This window comes from Danio rerio, chromosome 18 (genome assembly GCF_049306965.1).
Source record: "Danio rerio strain Tuebingen ecotype United States chromosome 18, GRCz12tu, whole genome shotgun sequence".
In the NCBI taxonomy this organism is placed as follows: domain Eukaryota; kingdom Metazoa; phylum Chordata; class Actinopteri; order Cypriniformes; family Danionidae; genus Danio; species Danio rerio.
In genome coordinates this window covers 9,878,078-9,903,266 of record NC_133193.1, presented here as the reverse complement: position 1 = coordinate 9,903,266, position 25,189 = coordinate 9,878,078, and the positions used below count along the sequence as shown (strand labels likewise).

The 25,189-nt window shown below is 37.5% G+C and overlaps 1 protein-coding gene across 13 annotated transcripts in view; it reads left to right on the top strand.

Annotated features, from left to right (window-relative positions):
* The window catches only part of frmd4a (FERM domain containing 4A), a 291,695-nt gene that overhangs the window by 110,166 nt on the left and 156,340 nt on the right, over positions 1 to 25,189 (top strand). For 5 of the 13 annotated variants that reach the window (XM_073929255.1, XM_073929258.1, XM_017351947.3 and 2 more), the window contains exon 1: positions 21,201 to 21,552. The exons of 5 other annotated variants lie outside the window; for them this stretch is intronic. In XM_073929255.1, coding sequence (XP_073785356.1) covers positions 21,460 to 21,552 — 93 coding nt within the window. In that variant the 5' untranslated portion in view covers positions 21,201 to 21,459. Of the gene's footprint in view, positions 1 to 3,208; positions 3,609 to 5,799; positions 5,920 to 21,200; positions 21,553 to 25,189 lie in introns of those variants that run through there. 3 more of the 13 variants (XM_073929256.1, XM_009293450.4, XM_068214799.2) reach the window with 2 other exon arrangements.

The following is a 25,189-nucleotide window of genomic DNA, read 5'->3' as shown; positions in this document are numbered from 1 at the left end:
ATGTGGGTTTCAATGTATTGATATGTGGTTTAGAACAAACCCTTACCCAGTAGTAGTAGATATAATAATATGTATTGACCTTATTATTCCTAGTCATTTCCCCATAGGCAAATTAATTGGACGTTCTAAAACAATCAAACAAAAAAAAAAGCTTACTTCTGCATTGTAGAATCACAATAGAGCAGCAGGAAATAAAAGGTGTTTAATTCAGTTTAATTCATCTTTATTTCCATAGCACTTTTACAATGTAGAATGTGTTGATTGTGGTAAATAGTAGTTCTAATAAAATGAAACTGTGTCAGTTCAGTTTTCAGAGTTGAAGTTCAGTTTAGTTCAGTTCAGTGTGTGTGCAGTTCAGTGTGGTTTGAATAACGTTAGTTTACTAGCAAGACCAGCAGTTTTTTTTTCTTTTCCAGAAAGTGTTTCAAACTTAATTTTAACCTTCTTTTGTTCTAAATGACATCTGTTGTTGGGTTTTCTTGAGGTATACAGTGGCCAACATTTAAAAAAAAGTGTTTCAAAATTATCGTAAGACAAGAATGGGTGTTGCTTAATAGTTTAAGGACTATTTTTATGAAAGGTGATGATCCACTTCAAATGTTGACTGCTCTATCTTTGCCCTAATAATGTGTGTGTGAAACTATCGTCTTCATTGAAGACATTGATCAATGCTGCATCAGTTCTTTCATCCTTTGTCTTGGACATTTGTGCAGTGTGAGTTTACTACACTGGTGTTTATTGAAGTTTATAATGACGCTGAGGGCATTTCAGGGATATGAAAGTGCATCAGTAGCACCTTGCAGTCACAGATGCAATCGCAGCACACACTCCATCTGTCCTGAGCAGAGATCAGTAGTTTAATCTACTGCTGGCTGTGTCTCTCATAATGGGATTGCTCTGCAAGGCCTTCGTCCATGATTAAAAGTGTATTGACATGGATGTGTTCAGAAGTTTGAACTTGGAATGTTTTGAAAAACACAGTCATGTTATTACTTTTTGTTTTATATATTCATTCATTCATTTTCCTTTCCCGCCAACTATTCCGGCATATGTTTTACGCAGCGAATGCCCTTCCAGTCGTAACACAGTCCTGGGAAACACTGATACACACTCGCATTCACACACACTCATACACTACGGCTAATTAAGTTCATCCAATTCACCTGTAGCGCAGGTTTTTTTTATTCTGGGGGAAACCGGAGCACCCAGAGGACACCCACATGAACATGTGGAGAACATGCAAACTCCACAATGCCAACTGGCCCAACCCGGAAATTTTTTTATATAAAAAAAATAAGTCTTTTATAACAGCATAAACATCTTTACTGTCAGTTTTGACCACATTATTTAATTTTTTGAATAAAACTAAAATAAATTAAAATAAAACTAAACTAAACTACTTTATTAAAAACAGCGTTTTATGTATGTATAGACACTCACCGGCCAATTTATTAGGTACACCTCTTTTCCTTTAAAGCTGCCTTAATCCTCCATGGCAAAGATTTAACAAGTTACTGGAAATATTCCTCAGAGATTTTGGTTCATATTGACTTGATAGCATCACGCAGTTGCTGCAGATTTGTCGGCTGCACATCCATAATGTGAATCTCCAGTTCCACCACATCCCAAAGGTGCTTTATTAAATTGAGATCTGGTGAATTTGGAGGCCATTCAAGTACAGTGAACTCATTGTCATGTTCAAGACACCAGTCTGAGATGATTTACACTTTATGACATGGTGCGTTATCCTGCTGGAAGTAGCCATCAGAAGATGGGTACACTGTGGTCATAAAGGGGTGGACATGATCAGCAACAATACACAAGTGGTGTTGACATAATGCTCAATTGGTACTAATGGGCACAAAAAAGATCCCCCACACCATTACACCACCACCAGCAGCCTGAACCATTGATACAAGGCAGGATGGATCAATGCTTTCATGTTGTTGACACCAATTTCTGACTCTACCATCAGAATGTTGCAGCAGAAATCGAGACTCATCAGACCAGGCAAAGTTTTTCCAATCTTCTATTGTCCAATTTTGGTCAACCTGTGCCAATTGTAGTCTCAGTTTCCTGTTCTTAACTAACAGGAGTGGCAGAGATGGTTGTGCGTGAAAATTCCGGTAGATCAGCAGTTTCTGAAATACTCAGACCAGTCCGTCTGACACCAACAACCAAGCCATGTTCAAAGTCACTTAAATCACCTTTGTTCCCTATTCTGATGCTCGGGTTCATCTGCAGTAGATCGTCTTGACCATGTCTACATGCCTAAATGCATTGAGTTTCTGCCATGTGATTGGCTGATTAGAAATTTGCATTAACAAGCAGTTGTACCTAATAAAGTGGCCGGTGAGTTTATATGTATGTGTCAGTATGTGGATTTTTAAGACTTTGCAGATGTTAACATGCCTCTGAAGTGTAAAAACCAGTCAATATGATTTCATGTTATTGTGATGTTTGAGGAAATGTGTTTCTGTGGTGTTTACCTCCATAAAAGAAGCTCTAAAACCTCAAATCATTTTGCATTATGCAGAAGATAGTTTAAATGAAGTTCTGACAGCGTGCAGCATGCATGAATGCATATTTGGTGTTTGATCATTGATTCAGCATATGGCCTCGCCAGCCTCTGGAAGCTCTGCGTTTCCACCAGGTGAGCTCCAGTAACTCAGCGTGAGCGCAACTGCTCACAGGATTAAGCCTGTTTGATTAGCCAACATCTGTTAGCATCTGCAAACGTGCGTGAGTTTTCATGCTACACTTTATACTGTGGCTCAAAATAGTCACGTCCTGCTTTTCGTAGTTACACCCTTGCGACTCTTTGTCTCGCCACACGCACATTAATACGATCCACTTCATATCGAGAAGACTAATCTGCACTGCATGAGACGTAAACAGCAGTAAAACTCTCCATCGCTTACATAAGTCGCCTCGTTTTGTGGCCAGAGACATTCTTGGCCCTTCGTTAATGGCCAACACAAAGAAGCATTGATCTGAAGGGCCTGTGTGAATGAGACGGGTATTAGACACAGACACACTCGCGGGTCTTCCTCATCCTCATGGGTCCCAGTGCACAATGGGGTCTACTGTGGGTCCACTGCCTCCAGGAAGAGGCGGACACACTGTCCCGCACACACACAAGTTTGGTCATCCTCGGTAATGAAGTTTTGTCCCATGTGAAGTGAGCTGGACAGTCTCAGGGGTGTCCAGTGTGGGAGAGAGCTGGAGGATGTGCAGGACAGGCGCATGTGCTTGGCATAAGCAATTAAGCCAAATTTGGACAGGTCTTTTAGGTGGAGTGTAGGTAGAGAAATTGTTTTGGATGTATTGTTAGAGACTCTGGACTGGGATGGATCTTTTAGGCGCAATGCCAAGGGATGTTGTGTTTGGTGTGGTCCACTGCAATCCATGTGTGCCTTCTGGAACAAGGATTGGGATTTTATTATAGAAGTTGGAAGCTCAGAGTCTTGGAAAATACTTGTAGCATTTTTGGTAAACATTCTTGTGTTTAAAGTTGATTTGGTTTGACTGTATTTACCATCATGACACTGGCTGCAAGACTTGATGACCTGGAAACAACTCTGGAGCACATGCTAATGGACGTGTTTGTAAGTCAAATTCAGTTTTTTTCTCGCTTTATCCCTTTCTTTCTGCTCTGTGCTCTTTAAAGCAGTTCAACTTTAAGTCTATAGTCCAACTGTTTTTTGCAGTACTGGCTTTAATGTGATAGTTCATCCAAAAATGAAAATGCACTCATCATTTACAGCCTTCACTTTTTCAGAACCTGTTTGACTTTCTTTCTTGTGTTGAACACACATGAGTTATTTTGAAGAAAGCTGAAACCACTGGCTTCCGTTTTTATTGGAATCATGGTTGCAACCATTTTTGTTCCAACTATGGAAGTCAATAGTTACAGGTTTTCAGCTGTCTTCAAAATATCTAATTTTGTGTTCAACACAAGAAAGAAACTTATAAAGGTTTGGAACCACTTGAGGGAGAGTCAATATTCATTTTGGATAAACTGTCCAATTAAGGAACCCATTCTGGGGTTCCATTCTGGTTTTTTTTTTTTTTTTCTAAATAAGGATATTTGTTAGGTGCAAGATTCAAAACCAACAGAATAAATATTATATAATAAAAACTCAGCCATACATTTTTGAAACATGTATTCAAAGGACACATGAACTCTATCATCTACCACTACCATCTACAAGCAGGACTGACCCAGTGCAAACAGTGATAATGTTTGCTTGTCTCCACTAAAAACGACTTTGCATATCTCGTGATGTTCTGAACATTTTTAATGTTTTTTGTTTGTTTGTTTTGTGTTTTTTGAGGCAGTTAGACGTGGCTCTCTGTATTTTGGTTTTAAGTACAAATCCAAAAGATTCAATAAAAGCAAAATGACAGTGATGTGCGGACGTCTCCATTTTGGCGCTTTGTTTTTGTGTCCGTCACTTAGCAACAGCTGTACACAAAACAGCAGCTTGATGACGAAATCGGACCGGGTTCAGAAGGAAAAAAGAACAAACGAGATGGTCACAAGTGTGTGTGGGGGGGGGGGGGGGGGGGCAATCGAATTTGGGTTCGTTTTTTTTTTTGGCTAAAATATTCCACTAATAGTTCCTATTACTGCTGTTCTTTTAAGTAAAAGTTCTTTAATAAAGTTTAGTAAAGATTCTTTACTAATTAAAAAGGTCTCTTCTATGGCATTGAAAACCCTCTGCTGAAACTTTGTTTAAAGATATTGGCTGATATAATCTGTGTTTGTGTTTTTTTTCTCAGCCTTTATGGTATGAACTACAAGTTGTCTCCTAGCCATCATTTTTGGTCTATAAATTGCAAAACCTACATGTCTCTAGAAACCCCTAACAACAGTTCTGATCAGAGCGTCCTTCATCCTCTTGTTGTTGAATCCCATGCTTGATGTTGCCGTCGGCCAGCTCACATCACTTTCGAGTTCCTACTGGTGGTGCAAACAGATTTATTGGGAAAGTATTAGGGCGTCATGATGGTGCAGTGAGTAGCATGATCACCTCATAGCAAGAAGGTTGCTGGTTCGAGCCCCAACTGGGTCAGTTGGCATTTCTGTGTGGAGTTGTGTTCTCCTCGTGTTGGCATGGGTTTCCTCTGGTTTCCCCTACAGTGCAAAGACATGCGCTATAGGTGAATTGAATAAACTAAAATGGCCGTAGTGTATGTGTGTGAATGTAAGAGTGTATTGGTGTTTCCCAGTGTTGAGTTGCGGCTGGAAGGGCATCTGCTGCGTAAAACATGTGCTGGATAAGTTGGGGTTTATTCCACTGTAGTGGCTCCTGATTAATAAAGGGACTAAGCCGAAAACAAAATGAATGAATGACTGAAAAGTATTAATGGTTCCTATAACTATTCAATGGAAATGTCTTTTATTGTCCAAGAAGAACTTTTACCATCCATTAAACTTTTACAGTGTAAAAAAATGGGAAATGTTTAAAATGTTATTATTAAGAACTGATTACTGAAATGGTTCCTCCAAAGCAACATTTAGAAAACATTATTATAAGTTTGTTTAGTTGGAATGTTCACCAAACTTAAAATGATCCGTATATTATTTATTATGTGTGTTTAATTAATTATTTATAATAATTATAAACCTTGATCTAAACCTTTATGATGTGCATTCAAACCAGAAGATTGTCCATAAATGATACAAAAGCAAAACATTCTTCAAAGCGTCTTCTTTTGTGACACAGACCACTTTGCTATGATATAGAGTTTAGCAAATGATGAGTTTTCATCTCGGCTGAACTTTCCCTTTAGGCTTCGAGGCGTTCCCTCCATCATAGCTTGGCTTCTGGTCAAACGTGTTTCATCGGCGACTTCAAGGGGTGATGAAAATGATGAGGCTGATGAAAAAGTTCATGCTGAACTTTCACGGCTGTAAATAATTCAATCATCTCACCTGAGTGACACACCGCAGGCTTGACAGATGCTTCAGACTTGCTAAGTTCTGTCTGGTTGTTTGGCATCTGCAATTGGTTGCCAGTTCTCGATTAAGATCATGACTGAAAAACAAAGCCATGACTCTCAGGCGATGATTGATTATGCACTTGAAGTTAATGTGGCTGTTACTGATTTTTAGCTGGTTGATGGATGATAATATAAGTAGAAAAGCCCCATCGATATTCACTGAAGGACTTGAGGGTGGACTCTTACTCTAGTTGTTTGTGTGTGTGTGTAAATGAAAGACAACCAATGTTTCAAAAAACATCAGCGTGTCTTTCCTTATATCTCAGTTTAATGGCTTTGATAATAACAGTCAGTGAGAGCGAGCAGCATGTGTGGGTCTCTCATCTGAAGCCTGCAATGCCTCCAGGAAGTCGAAGAACAAAGCTCTGATTATTTTTACCCAACTGGTTTATAATCCTTTTATTTTAATCTCTTGACGTAAGATATTTCAACAATGCCTCTGATGTTATTTTCGGAAAAGATTAATTTTGTTCCACACAAAGAAAGAGAAGTTTGTGAACAGTCTGTCACATTAAACGCTGATTTTGGTGAAAGTGCATGCAGCGTTCTGTTGGTAGGTCTCTGAGGAGGAAATAATGAAGGTTATTTTCCCAGAAATGGAAACTGTCCCAAATTAAAAACACTTTATGTAAGAGTGTGATGTAATTGTCTCTGATGTAAATACGAGTTTGTGTGTTAGATATGCACTCTGTCCAAATGTAAGTTTGTGTAGTTTTAAAGTTTTTTTTTTCTTTTTAAGTCTGAATTAGTTTGATATATAGTCTACATAATTCTTTTTAAATCAAGAGCACAAGCTCTCAAAAATAAAGGTACTTTATCATTGCAAAATAAGACCTAGAGTGTACATATTAAAAAGTATAAATGTGCTGCCCCAGTGACAGCTCTCATATCTTTGTTTCTTGTTCTGTTTGTCTTTATTTCTTAGAGTGCATCAGTATGTACCATTGTATATTTGAGCGATATCACACGAGTAGCAGTGCAATATGGCTGTATATCGGCACTGGTGGGAGGCGTGCGTTGTGCCTTAGTGCCCCCACCAGTGCCGATATACAGCCATATCGCACTGCTACGAGTGTGATATTGCGTTTATACAACAGTTTGACGGCATAATTGTGAATATAAAAACAAAATCAAACATGGGGAGTCTCAAAAACCCTTTTGTATGAGGAACTACTTTTTTCCGCATTGGATTCAAATCATAAGCTGACAGTTAAACAGCTGTTAAAACAGTTAAAAGCATCTTTTAAACGTTAGATCTGTAGTGTCTGCTTTTTGCTGGCTGTATGTGGGCGGAGTAATACACAAAGGGTAAAGAGGCTGTAGGAGTTCTGATATTGCAGAATATCGCAGGGCTATCAGCCAATCAGTTTCGAGAACCAGACAGAACTGTTGTATAAACTAAAATACAACTAAAAAATAAACTAAAATAAACTAAAATACAATCCTTCTAATATAATGTCATTCTTCTAATAATAATGTCATTTAGATTTCATATACTCTCACACATACATTAAATATACATATATTAAATAAATATTTGATATAATATGCACAATAGTCAATGTTTTCTTATTTGAAATTGAAGTCATAACCCATAAGTGGTGTTTGTCCACATTTCTGACCCGATTGAGTATCATTTTTATACTTGAGTGTATTTTCTAAAGTATACCAAATACCACACACACACGCACGCACGCACGCACGCACACACACACACATTTGTTTTTGTGAAAAGTCGGGACATTACATAGGTTTCCATTCATTTTATACTGTCCAAACCGTATATTATATTGCCCTCACCCCATCCCACCCCTAAAACCAACCATCACAGGAGACTGTGTGCAGCTTTACTCTCTGATTAAACTCATTCTGTAGGATTTATAAGCATTTTGAGAAATGAGGACGTCACCAATGTCATCATATTTCACCTCCTTTTTGTAATACCTGTGTCATACCCATGTCATTATACAGATTTGTGTCCTGATATGTCACAAAAATACGTACACACACACACACACACACAAACACATATACTATATTAATTAATTCATAAAATAATTAGCACATTCATTCATTTTCTTTTCGGCTTAGTCCCTTTATTAATCTGGGGTCGCCACAGTGGAATGAACCACCAACTTATCTAGCATATGTTTTACGCAGCGGATATATTTGTTGATGATTCAGTAGTTCTGGTGGCAGAGGGCATGGGCTGTAGTTTGTCACTAGTCACCATGGGAACAGTGGGGTGGTTTAAAGGGCAAAGCCAGCCATGACTCCATTTTATTGCTCCTCTATCACACACACACACACACACACATGCACACACAAACTGTAGTGTGTATGTGAATCTCCCAGGAGTAACAGCGGCCAACGAGAGGACAGGGTGAAACCGGTCACTATAAAGAATGAGCGTTAAAGGCCATTGTGAATGTTTGTTTGGCTTCGTCTTGTGCGTTTGGCAGTGTCGCGCTGTATTCACTGATTTCTATTGTAAATGCACCTCACACACACACCATTGTCCCAATGTTACAGCCTCAAGAACTGCAGGTTCTTTCATGTTTCCACCTCACAAAGTCTTTTCGCACAGTATTCAAACTTTCCACCAGAGACAAAACACTGAGTCCCTCTCGCTGTTGTGATTAATTTGGGCTTTGAATGGTAGGTTTTGTGTAAAATGTCTTTCAGGGCATGTTCTGGTGAAGGGGAGACTCCCATCTATTGTGTACGATTGATATTTTGCTCACTTTGATATTTAAAAAAGCCATATCGAGGAAAATAGGGTTGGCTGCAAAGACTTAATTGCCATTGTGTGCAATTTAGTAATGTGTCTCGGAGTTGGTGGCTCAGTGGTTAGCACTGTCATCTCATAGCAAGAAGGTTGCTGGTTCAATTCTCGGCTGGGTCATTTGGCCTTTCTGTGAGGAGTTTGCATGTTCTCCCCATGTTGGAGTTGGTTTCATACGGGTGCTCCGATTTCCCCCATAGTGGTATAGTGTATAGAATAGACTGATTTCACGTGGCCGCCGTTAAAAAATCGAGGCTGCTGTGGGAAGAAACCCGGAAGTATCGCCTGAGTCACACAAGATGTTGTGTACCTGGCTGTATATCTTACCAGCAAAGAGAAATTGACACAAATTTATAATTTCACTGGCTTCCAAGTGACCCAAAGGTCCGTATTGAATGGAAAGTGAAAATAAAAAGGGATATCAAAGCTCATTTTCAGCTAAGTTAAGGTAAATGGCACTATTTAGCTAACATTTTCTTTCCCAAACACACATTTTAGATGCCATTTATCAAACTCAAGTTAATGAACTTATTCTTTTACTATATTAGACCTGTCAAGATACTGAATTTCAGTACTGAAATTTATAAAACGTCAATTTCCCATTAACATTTAAGTGCTGCTGAACACAACAGTGCTGATTTGCCCTAGTGTTCACCGGTGCTTAACAGAAATGACTGTGATTGGCCGAGAAGGTCATCAGGTCATCAGTGAATAAATATATGATTTCTTTTTTCACAATTGGAACTTTTTCTTTTAAATCTTATAAATTCAGCTTTCTTTCCCTATAAATCTAAAGTTTAAAAGTAAAAAGTTAAAATATAAATAAATTTAATTGTAAGATCTGCATGTTAAAAATGTAATTTCATAAAATAACACTTCCATGTTTTCTTGTAGTTACTGTACCTAAATTTAAGATTTTTGACATTTTATCTTATTTGATTTGTTATTATTATTTAAAATGTGTAACTGTATTGCTGCTTTTTATGCCACATAAATGCATTTTACACCATCATCTTGTATTGCAACAATTCAAATGTTATTTTCCATAATTCCAATGTCTTAAAAATTCAGCTTTATTTCCTGTACTTCTGACTTCATATCTTAAATCGTGACTACATACTGTTTCCCAATTTCAGCAACACAGGCTCATTCTGAAAATGTAGCCCTATATATATTTCTGGAGATTGGGAATTATGTAACCAGAGGTACATATGGCTGCATTTCATCTTTAAAGGGAACGCTATGGGGCGGTATGCACTAGAGGCTGCTGTCGGTATTACCGTGGAAAGCTGACAGCTAACCTCTGTATAGACAACTTTCCCGCTGCTACCAGTTTGTCCAGTAGCTCGCCATGTATGTTGAAAGACTTAAGACGCAGAGAGGAGTTGACGATCGGGTTCCGGTCCAGCAAAGAACGGTTTCAGAAAGCGGGTAAGACAAAAACAGAAGCCATAAAATAAACAAATAAATAAGAGGGTGAGAATGTGGTAAAATCTGAAAACGTGGTAAAAATAAGGCGAGGGCTTTTCTTTTTCTGGATTGCTTTTAAAACTGTCAGTTGGATTTAGGGAAGTGGGTGGGTGGGTCAATCGGTGCTTTTGAAAATGCTATTGGTTGGGTTTAGGGTGGGTCAGTCCATCGGTCAGTCAGTCGACAGCGGCCTCTTGTGGATTTACACAAGAACAGCAGGCGCGAATGGCACTCATGAGAGAAATTTAAGATCTAAAAATAAATACAAAACAGCCTCTGGTGGATTCGCCAAAACAAAAACTGTAAAAATCGTAGCTCCTGAAGCTCTCCAGAAGTGTATATAATGGTACGTTTTCAGAATGAGCCTGGGTTGAATTTCATCTACACTGAATCATAAATTAGTAAATTTACATCTTACATACTTGTCTGTTTAAAATGGTTTGAAAAAAAGTAAAATGTAATTTAGTGACTATCAAAATAACTGAATACTAAATGCTGTAAAATAATAGAAAACTGCTCTTTAAGTCTGTTTTTTTTTTTTTTTTGTATATTATAGAGATAAGAGCCTTCAAATATTCTCTCCCCAAACACATCCGTTTTTCCAAAAAAATCTGCAGCCCTTGACAACAGCAATGGGCTTTATTTTAATGAGGGAAAATTAAAGTGGCTGTTGATAATTTGTAGACTCAATAACCCCAGAAGCGTTATCAATTTGCTTCAGTGAAGTGAATTATTCCAACATGGCGAACAAATCATTGCTGTCAGCGCTTGTGTTTTTTCTCCTTCTTGTTTCTCCCTGCATTCTCAGCCTCACCCTTTCCCACGACAACTATTACGAAACCTTTTCTTTCTCCATCCAATTGTCTTCCGTTTATACCAAAGTAGGTCTAACACCGGGTTCAGACCTCTGAGAAGAGCGTTGGTGTGGATATGTTTTTTCTGTGTCTGTGTGTGTGGTGGGGTTTTGCAGTAATTATGGTAATTTATGATAACTGGCTCTGGAAAACAGCCACACAGACTGAAACGGACGCCATCTGAGACACACACACACACACACACACACACACACAGAGTGCCATGGGCTAAGATTACAGGGTGCAGTGTAAACAGGGTCTGGAAGAGCCCCTGCAGTCCCAGAACAGAGGCAGAGCTCCAGAACTCCATTAAAACATCTCTGAAAGACTCAAACCACCGCCCCCATCTTTTGTGCTATCTGCTTGTTCAGTTTTAACATATGTAGTACTGTTTCCGGGTCCAAATCTCTATAAAAACTGGTGGTGCACTGATATGTTTTTTTTTTTAACTTATTATATATGTTTTTTCGATTAAAAAAAAAAAAATATATATATATATATATATTTTTTTTTTTTTTTTATTAAAATAGAATGTATCCATTTCACAATATGAAGTAAAATCATCATGATTGACTTAATCTTTGTATAATTATTAGGGATCTGCCTAAATGTAAATTCTGGGCCGAAACCTAAAATTTCAAGCCAGGCTGATTCTGAACGTTTACCATTATGTACATTAATGGAGAGCGCTAAATATGTCGCAAGAGGGACGCTTTTTAGCAGTTTTCGCGAATCTACCAGAGGACGCTGTGTATGATTTTTGAGATCTCAAAGTTTTTTCGCGAGTGCCATTCGCACCTGCCGTTCTCTTGTAAATCCACCAGGGGCCGCTGTGTACACTTTTTGTGATCTCAAATTTTTCTCACAGGTGCCATTCACGCCTGCTGTTCTCGCGTAAAGCTACCAGAGGCTGCTGTTGACTGACTGATTGACTGACTGACTGACTGACCCTCCTACTTGCTTAGACCCAACCAATAGTGTTTTCAAAAGCACTGATGGACCAGCGCCCACGCACTTACCTAAACCCAGGGACGTCCAGACTCGGTCCTATAGGGCAAGTGTCCTGCAAAGTTTAGTTCCAACCCCAATCAGACACAGCTGGCCTAGCTAATCAAGCTCTTACTGGGCAGTCTAGAAACATCCTTGACAGTGTGCCAAGCAAGTGGTAGCCAAAATCTGTAGGACAGCGGCCCTCCAGGACAAGTTTGCACAACCCTACCTAAACCCAACCGACAGTTTTAAAAAGCAATCCATCCAAATGTGAGTGCCCTAAAAAACACAGTACCCATTTACTGTATAAGCACTGTTTCAGTCATGTCACACAGTAAAGCATTACCATGCATGTTCACCTATTTGCTAAAATGACCTGCTCAGGTGTGTGTCTGTGTGTGTGTGTGTGTGTGTGTGTGTGTGTGTGTGTGTGTGTCTGTGTCTGTGTGTGTGTGTGTGTGTGTGTGTGTGTGTGTGTGTGTGTGTGTGTGTGTGTGTGTGTGTGTGTGTGTCTGTGTGTGTGTGTGTGTGTCTGTGTGTCTGTGTGTGTGTGTGTGTGTGTGTGTGTGTGTGTGTGTTAGTACTGTACCCCTGGGCATTTTATCCACTCTCTGGTTGTAATGGGAAAGTCACGGTTACACAAGGAGTAATAGCTTGGTTCAGCGTGAAAGTGGGGAATGATGCAACGTTATTTCCCCTGACTTTTTCATTCATTCAATTTCCTTCAGTGAGGTCTGTTTATTCATCAGGGGTCGCCACATTGTAATGAACCGCCAACTTATCCAACATATGTTTTACGTAGCGTTTTCCGCATGTTTTCCAGCTGCAACTGCAATTTAGCTTACGCAATTCAGTTATACAAATATATAGCACATGTGTTTGGACTGTGGGAGAAACCTGAGCACCCCGAGGAATCCCATGCGATCATGGGGAGAACATGCAAACTCCACACAGAAATGCTTACTGACCTTGCCAGGGCTTGAACCATGCAGTGACCTTCTTGCTGTGCTGTGAGGCGACAGTGCTAACCACTGAGCCACTACGTCGCCCACCCATGACTCTTACTTAACCAAATAGTTTTAAATTACCAATGTTTTTGAAGCCAAAACCCTACATTTTAAATTTTTGATGATTTATTTATGTCATGATTACATATATATTTGACAAAAAGTAAACTTACTTATTACTTTTTACAAATGACTTTATATTATACAGTTTTTTGCAACTACAATTTAAAATGTTGTGACAGTATGACTTCTTTAAAGGGCGTCACACACTGGATGCGCCGCTCGACACTGCGACGACGTGCACATGACAGTATTGAAAGTATCCCACACCAGACGTGCACATACGCATGCTATTTAAAATTAAACTAATCAGATGGCACTCTTCGTCGTGGCAGAAATATGAACAGTGTCCTGAGTCGTGGATGGGCGCTGCGGACAGCTGCTGGCTTGCGGCACCGATGTGTGTACCCTGATAGAGAAACCTGTGTTTAGAATTCTAAAATGCATGGCTCTGCGTGGTGCTATGCGGCTCGTCGCCGAGCAGTGCTTCTGGTGTGTGACCCCATTAACTTTAAAAAAAAACACTGGGATCCATACAATTTATTTATGTTGTCCCAACACAAATCAATTAGGTCAATAAATTTAAGTGGATTGAACATGTTGAATGAAGTTGTTCCCCCAAAAATCTGAAAAATTGTGTTGTTTTAGCTCATTTTAAACAAGTAGTGTAAACTAGCAACATTTTTTTGTGTTACTATTTTTTGATGTTAGAAATGCAGCTTTTCTTTCTTGCATTTGTCATAATTTCACACAGTGACTTCATATCTCAGTTACATCTTTATGTTTGTAACCTAAATTGTTAACAATTTTGTTTACTACATTTTGTGCAGATACAGTTAATACAATTTTGTAAAGCCCGCTGTTGTCATCACTACAGATAATATAACTTGACATTACTTAACTTACTCATAATCTTTTAATGATTCATCATAGTGATACCGGTTAATATCTGGAAAACTTCCTGAACGACTTTACCTGTAGATTTAAAAAAGCGATGTTCACACAGGCGAGGGCGTTACGGAATTTTTCCGGAAAAGACCGTTTACACATCCATTCCAAAATAGCGTAAATTCTGACATCATTAACCAGAAATGACCTCTAAACGGCTGCGCTTGTGTTTGTAAACATTTGACTACGTCACAAACTCTGTGGATGGATCAGTATTGTGAACAACTCAGATGAAAACATATAGAGAAACACTTTCGCATGTTAAGATGTACATGATATGTGTGTGTGCTGGTGCTCACGGGCTGCTTCACGGGCACACGTAAAGCTTAAAGGTAAACAAACAACGGCTTCTCATAAACTTCTTATTGATAATTATTTACACAGTTGGCATTAAGATGAACATATAAACGTTATCTGATTAACTTCTAGCAGCTAAATGTGTCTGGGAAAATATTCAAAGGCTTTTATTCTCATAAACCGTGTGGACGTGAATGCGTCTCTGTTCTGATTGGCTAAAGCAGAGGTCTCACGTCAACACATTCTAGACGTGTACGCGCTCTTTCTGGCAGTCTTCCTTTTGCCTTCACACAGCGCAGCATTCCGGCAATAAACCGGTAAAGTAACAACTTCTCTTTCCGGAAATTAGCCAGAACGAATTTACCGGTATTTTTAAAAAGGCCTGTTTACACATACAGACCTTTCCGGAAAATTATTCGGTAATTTTCCGGAAAGGTCTGTATGTGTGAAAGGGGCTAATGTGTCTGTTTAAAATGATTGATTGTGCTTGAAATTCTGCCTTGACAACTGCACTGATTGGACGATATATGTTATATGACACAAGGTGGTCATTTTGCTTGGCATGCTGAATTTTGCTTAAACGCAGCAGGACAGAGGCACCACTTGAACCCATCTGCCGAAAGAGAAAAGTTAAGTTAGAAAGTAGATGTTTAAATGCTCATATACATTTTTCTTAATTGATATACAAAGCTAAATTGTCTGTAGTGTATGTCCTGGTCCTCCAGGTTGGGGGTTAAGCATTGGGCTAACGACCCACCTCGCAAAAATTAGATGTTATGAAACACAAACATGGTGCGGCTAAATATCAAATTCAATATAAACGGTGCTGGGAGTAAGTGAAGAATATAAAAGCTGAAAATTATAAAAGTTTAGTCTAGTAAAAAAAAAAAGTAGTTTAGTAATCTGTACTTAAACATTTAAGTTAATTCAATTAAAAGACCTCAATTAATTAAATCACTTTAATTGATAGAGTAGTCTCAACTTATTAGGGTTTACAGTGTATACGTCTTACAGTATGACTTTTAGCTCACAATTGCAACCTTATTTCCAATAGTTGCATTTTTTTTAACTCATAAATGCAATATATATGTTCCCCTGTAGATTTAAATTTCAATCCATTAAAACCTCTCAGCATGACCTGCTCAGCAGCCCCCAGTCGCCACTCTCTTTTGTACTATCCAAGGCGTTTAGAGATTTTGTTTGCGTTACTAAATTGGATAACCTCATTTAGCCAAACACTGAGAGTCTGACAGGTCCATTTACCACGTTTTGAATGGTGACATGTTCACCTATTTGCTAAAATGACCTGCCGTGTTGGAGAAAACACTTTTGTTTGTGTGTGTGTTAGTTCTGTACCCCTGGGCATTTTATCCACTCTCTGGTTGTATTAAGAGTGTCACGGTTACACAGGGAGTAATAGCTTGGCTTAGTGTGAGAGTGAGGAAGGAACCAGTGCACATGGTGGGACAGATTTATCAGTTTCCCCATTCCCCATCGCATTGGCATAATTTAGCTATAAAGTACTGTACCTCGATTTCTGCAATATGAGATGAGAGCAAAAAGAGCCATCAAACCCTTAGTAACTCTGCAGTGCGCTAAAAATAGAAAGCGGTTTTAATATTCCTAATCTAGAGCAGCTACTGAATGAATAATGCTGAGCAGGGATTAGAAGAGAAAGCTTCTCTGCTCTATTCCTGTCGTTCTGTGTGTGTAATGCATGGAGAGAGAGAGTTTTTCTATTACATATTTAACAATTCTTTTGCAAATCAAATCAATTCATTTGTAAAATGCAACTCTTCAATAATAACAAAACACACAATCCAACAGCGCAACACTAACACATTAATTTCAAAAACTTTAATGCCATTTATTATTTTATAATAATTAAAATTAACAATGATTCTTGATTTACATTATTTGGTTTTAAATACCAAAACACGGTGGTTACCATTCCTCTTTTCTGTTTATTTATTTTTTTCTAGAGAGAGAGAGAGAGAGAGAGAGAGAGAGAGAGAGTATTGTAATAAACAAATTATCTTATATTAAAATAATTGATTAAATATGGCTGTGAAATAACTATTAATAACTTAATTTAGTTGCAGCTTTAATACATATACGCATACAGATAATACAGTTGCATGCAAGTAAATAATAACAATCTAATTGGGGTGAATTGTGATTATTATTTTGTACTTTTTAATGTAAATTTATCTACAGATTAGATGCATATAACATTGTTTTCATAAATATATAAGTTATACTTAATATAATATAAATATATAATATAAATAAAAATATTTACTTAATATAATTTAAATATATAATATACATGTAAAAATTTACTTAATATCATATAAATATATAAAATAAATATAAATATCTATTAATTTTAATATAAATATTTATTTATATCTAAAATTAAATGTAGAATATTTATATTTTGTCATTTCAAATCACTTGCATTCATTAAATGCAAGTGATAATGTATTAATATTATTATTATTATCATTATTATTATTATTATCATCATCATGTCAATTATTGATAATTAATGCTTTACAATTTTATATATATATATATATATATATATATATATATATATATATATATATATATATATATATATATATATATATATATATATATATATATATATATATATATATATATATATATATATATATAGTTTTTTTTTCATGCATACTGTTTAGTTGCCAGTCAATTTTTTGTTACTTCTTCATTTATTTTTCGGTCAGTGCAATGACAGTGAATGTTGTTTACATTTTAGATTTTAGTTGTTCACAGTTTTAGATAATCCTGTTAAAACACTCTTGAAATTTGCAGCTCATCCAAGATGATGCATCACATCCTTCCAGTGCAGATTTCTAGACATCTCCAAAAATACTTAATATCAGCCATCTGCATGCATCATTTAGTTTTGAAGAGCAGAGAAGGACGGACAGGCATTTAGTGCTGTTTTTAACAAGACATGGTCCCTGTCAGGACACACAGGCGATAATGTCCTGCACACACATGCGTCGATCCCTAGTGTGTAATCTTGTTGGCAGCTTGAGGGTATTTTCCCTTTGTATATGTGCATGTGTGTGCGTGCACATGTGTGCGTGTATGTGTGTGTGTGTGTGTGTGTGTGTGTGTGTGTGTGTGTGTGTGTGTGTGTGTGTGTGTGTGTGTCTGGTGAAAGCAGCCATGGGATTTACAGCTAATCTGAACAGCAGATGGCAAAACATCAGATATTCTGTTTGAGCAGGAGAATGGATCTTTTACAACACTCTTATACACACTCGCATACACTTCATCCTAGCATTAACACACACAATAACACACACATTTTGGTATTGGTGTTTTACGAGGACTTTCTGTATGAGATGTAATGTATTTTATATATAAAAAAAATATATTATATGGCTTTTTCCATACACTCAACCCTCACAAGGAATCTGTGGTAATATTTGAATGTCAAAATTATTTTTAAGCATTTTGAATTACAAGGACACAAGGCAGGACCTCATAAACCACCTTAATAAACTCTAGATGTTAACACTTCAATATGTTCCCTCTGCTGCCGCATTCGCCATCACGGCGATGGCAGTAAATGCACCTGCAGCTTTTGACCGCTAGGTGGAGCTTTGACCATAGACTTTTTCAGCTAAAACATCAACACACAGTTTTCAGCTTTGCCTTTTCACATTACTAGATAAGACAGTACTGTATGTGTACCATATGCACAGGTACTGTATGTGATGTGATGTGATGTGTTTAATTAACTTATCATTTTGTTTGGTTGTTCTGGTTTGCTTAGTTATACACATGCTTTTACACTATACTGTATGTTTACAAGAACATGGTGAATGAATCCTCATTTCACTAAACAAGTTTACAATAATAATAAAGCTTGTTAAGTTTTTAATGATTAATGAAGGAATTATAATACTTTGTTTCGTTATTTCATCTTCATTTACAAGAAGCAGAGTATTTAGATATACTGTTTATTTCAGTCTGTTCGCATCCTGTCCCTTTTCGCCCCTTGGTGGCATAGTCGCAAACTGCTGTTACACCTAAAAACATGTTCTTTAGCCGTCCTTTCCACTGCACACGACATTTGGACTGTCGAATACGCCCCCTTGTGGCAGTCGCACAGTATTTTCAGTTCTGACGTGCACCATGGGAGAGAAGCTGTCCTCGCAGTGTCCGAAATAAAGGAGTGCAAAAGCAAAAGCCATTATTCTGTGTGCCTTCACAGTGGTTGAACGAATGAATGAATACTAGAAACTCATAGACCGCTAAATATATTGGAGGAAATGTGGAGACAAAATTAAAAAATATCTATATTTTTTATTAATTTACTACTTAAGTTTATGAATAGAAATGTTTTTTGTTAATACAGACTTTTTCTAATTTAAAAAATAACCAATAAAACTCCTATTTCTCATCTCGCACGCACGGACCAGCTTGTACAACACTGGAATATATTACATCCAGTCGGCCAGTCGAATATGGTCTAGTCGCAGGAGTGCAAATATTTCAACGGATCCGCAGCTCAATTCGGATCCGAATTTCCACAAACGCAGGAAGATATGCAGCTCCCAGACTACTCTCCATTAGAAATGAATGACTTGTGATCTGTCGTTTGTCATATGTCGTGTGCAGTGGAAAGGAGGCTTTAATCCCTTAGTGCTGCGGTGGCTCCACACACAGAAGTAATGGTCCTTTTGATGTGTCACCCACTGTACAACTAGGTCTACACTGCAAATGCTTTTCTTCTAGTCCAAATATCTAAAAACTCTTAAATCAAGAAGCATTTTCTAGGCAAGCAAAACATATTGTCCTGTTTTAAGAAATAATATGTTAAGATGAGTTTGTATCATCTCTATGTATCAAATGCAAGTCCAATAAAGGTATAATATCTGACATATTTTGATTCTGACAAAAAGATTTCTACGTTTTTGACTGAAGTGTTATCTTTTTACTCTAAAGTACTTATATAGGACTGATTTCCCCTTGACCCTCTTATTGCAATATTAGGATGGACTCCTTTCTTTTAAAACATGTGGTTTGGATCTAATCCAGACAGTTCATCATGAGATGACTATAGCAACAAGGGTATTATTGTTGATGCAGAACAAAGAGTTTACACCTAAATCTGAGACATGGCTAACAGAGTTCAGTAACGTATTACCCATGGCAAAGATTAGATTTGAGATTTGAAGTAAACCAAAGAAATTCTTAAAGATTTGGAAGTCCTTTCTTGAATATCTGGAGATTGACCAATGATAACTGAGTGGTGTGAAAGATTTCATGAAGCGTTTTCTGAAATGTAGACCTATGTACATTTCTGGAGATCATGAATTATGTAGCCAGAGAAACATATGGCTGCATTTCGTCTTTAAAATGAACATTACGGGGTGGTATGACTCCATTCTTTTTCAAGCTTACCAGCTGACCGTTTACCTTTGTATGGACGGCTTTCCTGCTGTTACCAGTTTGTTTAGTAGCTCACTATGTACGCCGGAGGCCTTGAGATGCAGAGAGGAGTTGACCACGATGTGGTTCAGGTTTGGTGAAGAACGGTTCCAGAAAGCAAAAACAGAAAAAAACAGAACCCAAAAATTAAAATAGACAAGTAAATAACAGCGTAAGAATGTGGTAAAATCTGAAAACACTGTGAAAATCAGGCGATGGCTTTTCTTTTTCTGGATTGCTTTTTAAAACCCATTGGGTCTAGGGAAGTGGGTGAATGGGTCAATCTGTGCTTTTGAAAACACTATTGGTTAGGTTTAGGCAAGGAGGAGTTTGGCTCAGTCATTAAGTCAGTCATTAAGTCAGTCAGTCGACAGTGACCTCTGGTGGATTTACGTAAAAACAGCAGGCGTGAATGGCACTCATAAGAGAAATATTAGATCTCAAAAAAGCCTACACAGCGGCCTCTGGTGGATTCGTGAAAACAAAATCTGCAAAAAACGTACCTCCTGAGCCATATTTCATGATCACCGAAAATGGATATAGGGGTACGTTTTCTGAATGAGGGTTGATATATGCAGGACATATAAGTATATATGCAGATGTTTAAGCGGACTCTTGTAAATATGTGCATGTATACATTACTCATGGAGATATGATTAAGTAGCTGCACAGATGAGGGTATACATTCACATATATGTATTTATATTTTAAATATATTTATTATTATTGTTGTTTGCTGGCATGGGGTAGGTTTAGGGCTTGTTCTTAAAAAAAAAAAAAAAACATTTAGTTATTTTTTTTTAAAACAAGCAAACTAATCTGCCAATGTGGTAAGCTAAATAATCTTATGGCAAAATGAAATAACAAGATTATTTTGCTTACCCCATTGGTTGATTATTTTACTTGTTTTAAGGAAAAACTCACTTAATTTTGGCTTTTTATTTCCTAAAACCAGACATTTCTTGGCTTGTCTAGAAATTGATTCTTTTTGTAGATATTTGGACTTAAAACAAGACAAAAATTATAAGTAGGAAAGGCTTTTTGCAGTTTTTGTGAACCACTTAAACCAGTAAAAACTTTCCCGTACGAACACACACATGCGTTCTTCCATGTGGTCACGTGACTGAGTGTGTGATAATACTCATATTAATCCAGTGACCTGAATTGAGTTTGACTGGAGGAAGCGAAGCTGACGTATCTGGAACGCACGCCATTCTACAGCTACTTCCAGAGAGAGAGTAAAAAGAGAGAGAGAGAGAGAGAGACAACAACCTCCCTCCCTTCTTCTGTCTCTCTCAGACACACATACACACGCGCGTCTCGTAAGGAAGCAGAATGAACGCTGCCACAGTATGGGCTGAAGACGTCCACCGCTGAAAGACTCAGGAAAGAAAGAGTGCGGGAAACAACAACAAAGAAGCAGCGAGCGCGTTTCTAAAAAAACAGAAAAGGCAGGCTGGAAAATTGGTGGAAGGGAGCCGTGGAGACGGAGCGGGACAGAGGAACAGCCCGTCTGTCTGTGGCGGGACAGCAGACGCCGAACGCGCACACACACACTATGGTGGTCCAGGCGGCCGTGACCCCCGGTAGGACCCGTAGGCTCCTGCTCAAGCTGCCGGTGGGAACACTGAGGAGGAACAGCGAGGAGAGGGTAAGATGGGATACCAGTGTGTGTGTATCTGTGAAGGTTATCAGGGACTGTCAGTGGACTTGAGTTTGTGTGTGTTTGAATGCGCGCAGCTGTGGAGACAATGGAGATGAATTGCGTTGACGCAATGGACGTGCACCTGTATTCGGGATGTCAGTTTACACTAATTCCCATGATGGATTTGTTGTTTGAGTCTTTTAATTGGTTAATTGTTGACCTTATTAATGGAAGACGTGTCTGTGTTGATGCTGGTAAACATCCTCATGCAACAGAAAGTGTTTTCGTGGTTGGTTGTTAAACGAATGAATGATTTAATGAAGTCATTTAATGGTTAAATGTAATTACTTACAGTATACACTAGCAGGATCTTAGATGTACAGTATACATTGGCAGAGGTTGCATGTTTAAGTGTGTGTGAGCAAATATATGTTGTTAATGTAATGCTGAGTTTACATCAGACGTGTATTTAAAGGGTTTGTTTATACAAAAATGAAAATGTGCTCATCATTTAAAAAAAAATGTTGAATTCAATTCATCTTTATTTCTATAGTGCTTTTTCAATGTAGATTGTGTCAAAGCAGTTTAAAAAAGAAGTTCTAGTAAACTGAAGAGCAAATCCATGTATGCACAGCTCCAGAAATCCCACAAAAGAACACACAAAAGATATATATATATATATATATATATATATATATATATATATATATATATATATATAGATATAGATATATATATATATATAGATATGCATACAGTATAATAATAATAAATATTATTATTATTTTTCAAGAAGGAAGAATTCTGGTTACTGCATTCATTGACTTCCATTGTAGGAAAATAATAATAATATGGTTATTATATTATGTATAGGTATGTATTTTTGCAGTTTTTGTTTGCGCAAATCCACTAGAAGCTGCTGTGTGTGCTTTTTCAGATCTCAAATTTCTCTCGCGAGTTCTGTTCATGCCCGCACTGTTCTTGCGTAAACCCACCAGAGGCTGCTGTCGACTGATTGTCTGTCTGACTGACTGAATGGCCGACTGACCAAATCGACTGACCCACCCTCCTCCTTCTCTAAACCCAACCAATTTTATCGATTGACGTGCCCACACACTTACTTCCCTAAACCCAACCAATGATTTACAAAAGTCGGCTCAGTTTTAAGTATTATCCTTAATTAAATGATCTTCATTTAATCTTCCGCATATCTCTAGCCTGTATACATGCTGTATAAAGATTTATATTTGCATTGTTTTGTTGTTTCATTTGGCAACATCATGGCAACATTGTGGCTTTCTGGGGTCTATGACAGTATGACTGACAAAAGGATTGTGTAATCGTGTTTGTTCACTGAAGATGCAGGTATCTGCTAAACAACTGTTATTACCTCAAAAACACGCAGAAACCTGCCCAGTTATGTGAATCACGCCAGCAGACATAACTCTCTTACATTGAGCTGAGCTGAGCTTGACTGTCATTTACTGGAACTGCCACGGGGTAGAAGTTCTGTCCGTATTGTGTGTGTGTGTGTTTGTGTGTGTTTGTGTGTGTGTGTGTGTGTGTGTGTGTGTTTGTGTGTGTGTGTGTGTGTGTGTGTGTGTGTGTGTGTGTGTGTGTGTGTGTGTGTGTGTGTTTTTTTGTGTGTGTGTGTGTGTGTGTGTGTGTGTGTGTGTGTGTGTGTGAGTGTATGTACTGTATGTGTGCATTTATTTGTGTTCTTTTTTGTGACATATAGGGACACAAATGTGTGTAATGACATGGGTATTACAAGGAGAATGTGTTATGAGGACAGTGCCCTATTTACCCGTTTTCAAAAGGCTTATAAACAACACAGAATGAGTTTATTTAAGAAAGTAAAAATGCCCAAAGTTTCCTGTAAGGTGTAGAGTTTGGTGTAGGGTTCTGTAGGATGAAAGAAAATACCGTTTGTATAAAGTATAAAAAGCATTATGCATATGGAATGTCCCCACAAGTCTCAAAAACAAACCAGCGTGTGTGTTTTTGTGCATGGTTTTGCTTTCATTCTGTGTATGGGTTTAAATAACTCTGTTTGTTTGGGGGGTGTAAATTATATGACTTCAGTATAAGTATGAATAATATTAGAAAGATTTCATTCATTCATGTTCTTTTCGACTTAGTCCCTTTATTAATCTGGGGTAGCCACGGTGGAATGAACCGCCAACTTATAAAGCAAATGTTTTACACAGCGGATGCCCTTCTAGCCACAACCCATCACTGGGAAACATCCATACACTCTCATTCACTCTCATACACTACGGACAATTTAGCCTACCCAATTCATCTAAAGCGCATGTTTTTGGACTTGTTGGGGAAACCGGAGCACCCGGAGGAAACCAACACGAACAAGGTAAAAACAAGCAAACTCCACACAGAAACGCCAACTAACCCAGCCGAGACTCGAACCAGCGACCTTCTTGCTGTGAGGCGATCGTGCTACTCACTGCGCAACCTTGTTGCTCCCATTATTAAGATTTCTTTAATTTAATTTATTATAAATTTTTCGTGTTTATTCATTTTTATATAAATATATGAAACAAATTTAAATAATTATTTTATTTTATTTTATTTTATTGAATCCTTATTTAATACTTATTTACTGACATAACATTTTAGGAACGTCTTTCTTAGATCTTTTTCTTCAGTGTATATCCTTAAGTAATATAAAAAACAATAATTTAAAAAAATTATTCAATTATGATTTTAAAATATTTTAATAGTTTTAAAAATAACATTAAATGTATAAAATGTTTTTATTAGGGATGTCCCCATCAATCCCTGAGATAGATAAGTTATATCTTTGAACTTTAATATTAAACTAATATTAAACATCAGAATCAGCCTCAATAAGTTTTGGAACTTCTCGAGTGAATTTCTGCATTCACGCGTCCTCGATATCAAGAACGCATCTGGGAACTTTTATGCATCCTCTGTTCTTGCGGTCTTGAGTTTTAGAACTGAACTTTGGCGGTTGATGATGACGTTACATAAGAACGCAAGCATGAAAGATCCCCGAAGAAAGCATGTTGAGAAACAGCCATACTCGTGCTTTCCGCTTAAAGCTGCTAAATGTACATATATATATTCGAGTCCTGATCGGGAGGGAACATCCGATTCCAATCAAGTCTGATACTGCATGATCGGGCCCGGTTTCCGATCACATGATCGGATCTGGACATCCCTAGTTTTTATATAAAAAAGTTATAAATAAAATATTAATAACAATAAATAATAATTGATACTTATAAAATTTGTCAAATGTAAATAGCAAAATATGTCAGATGTTATTTGTAAGTGTATTTGCAGAGACATAAGCAGATGAATAGATGATAATGGAAATATAATACAGATGGGAATAGAACTATTTTATTTGATATGTAGTAATAATAATGCTAATACCATTAAATATACTCTTCTATATATACTTCTATATAGAAAAAAAGCATCTATATGTACAGTACATATACAGTACATAAACATGTATATAAACTGTATGTTTTGTGTGCTATTGAAATGGTCTACAATGAAATGCCTTTCTCATGGCAAATTTAAATCCAGTCCCACACTGAATTTACACGACGTGTTTAATATTTCACAATGCCGTAGTACACCGCTCTCTTTT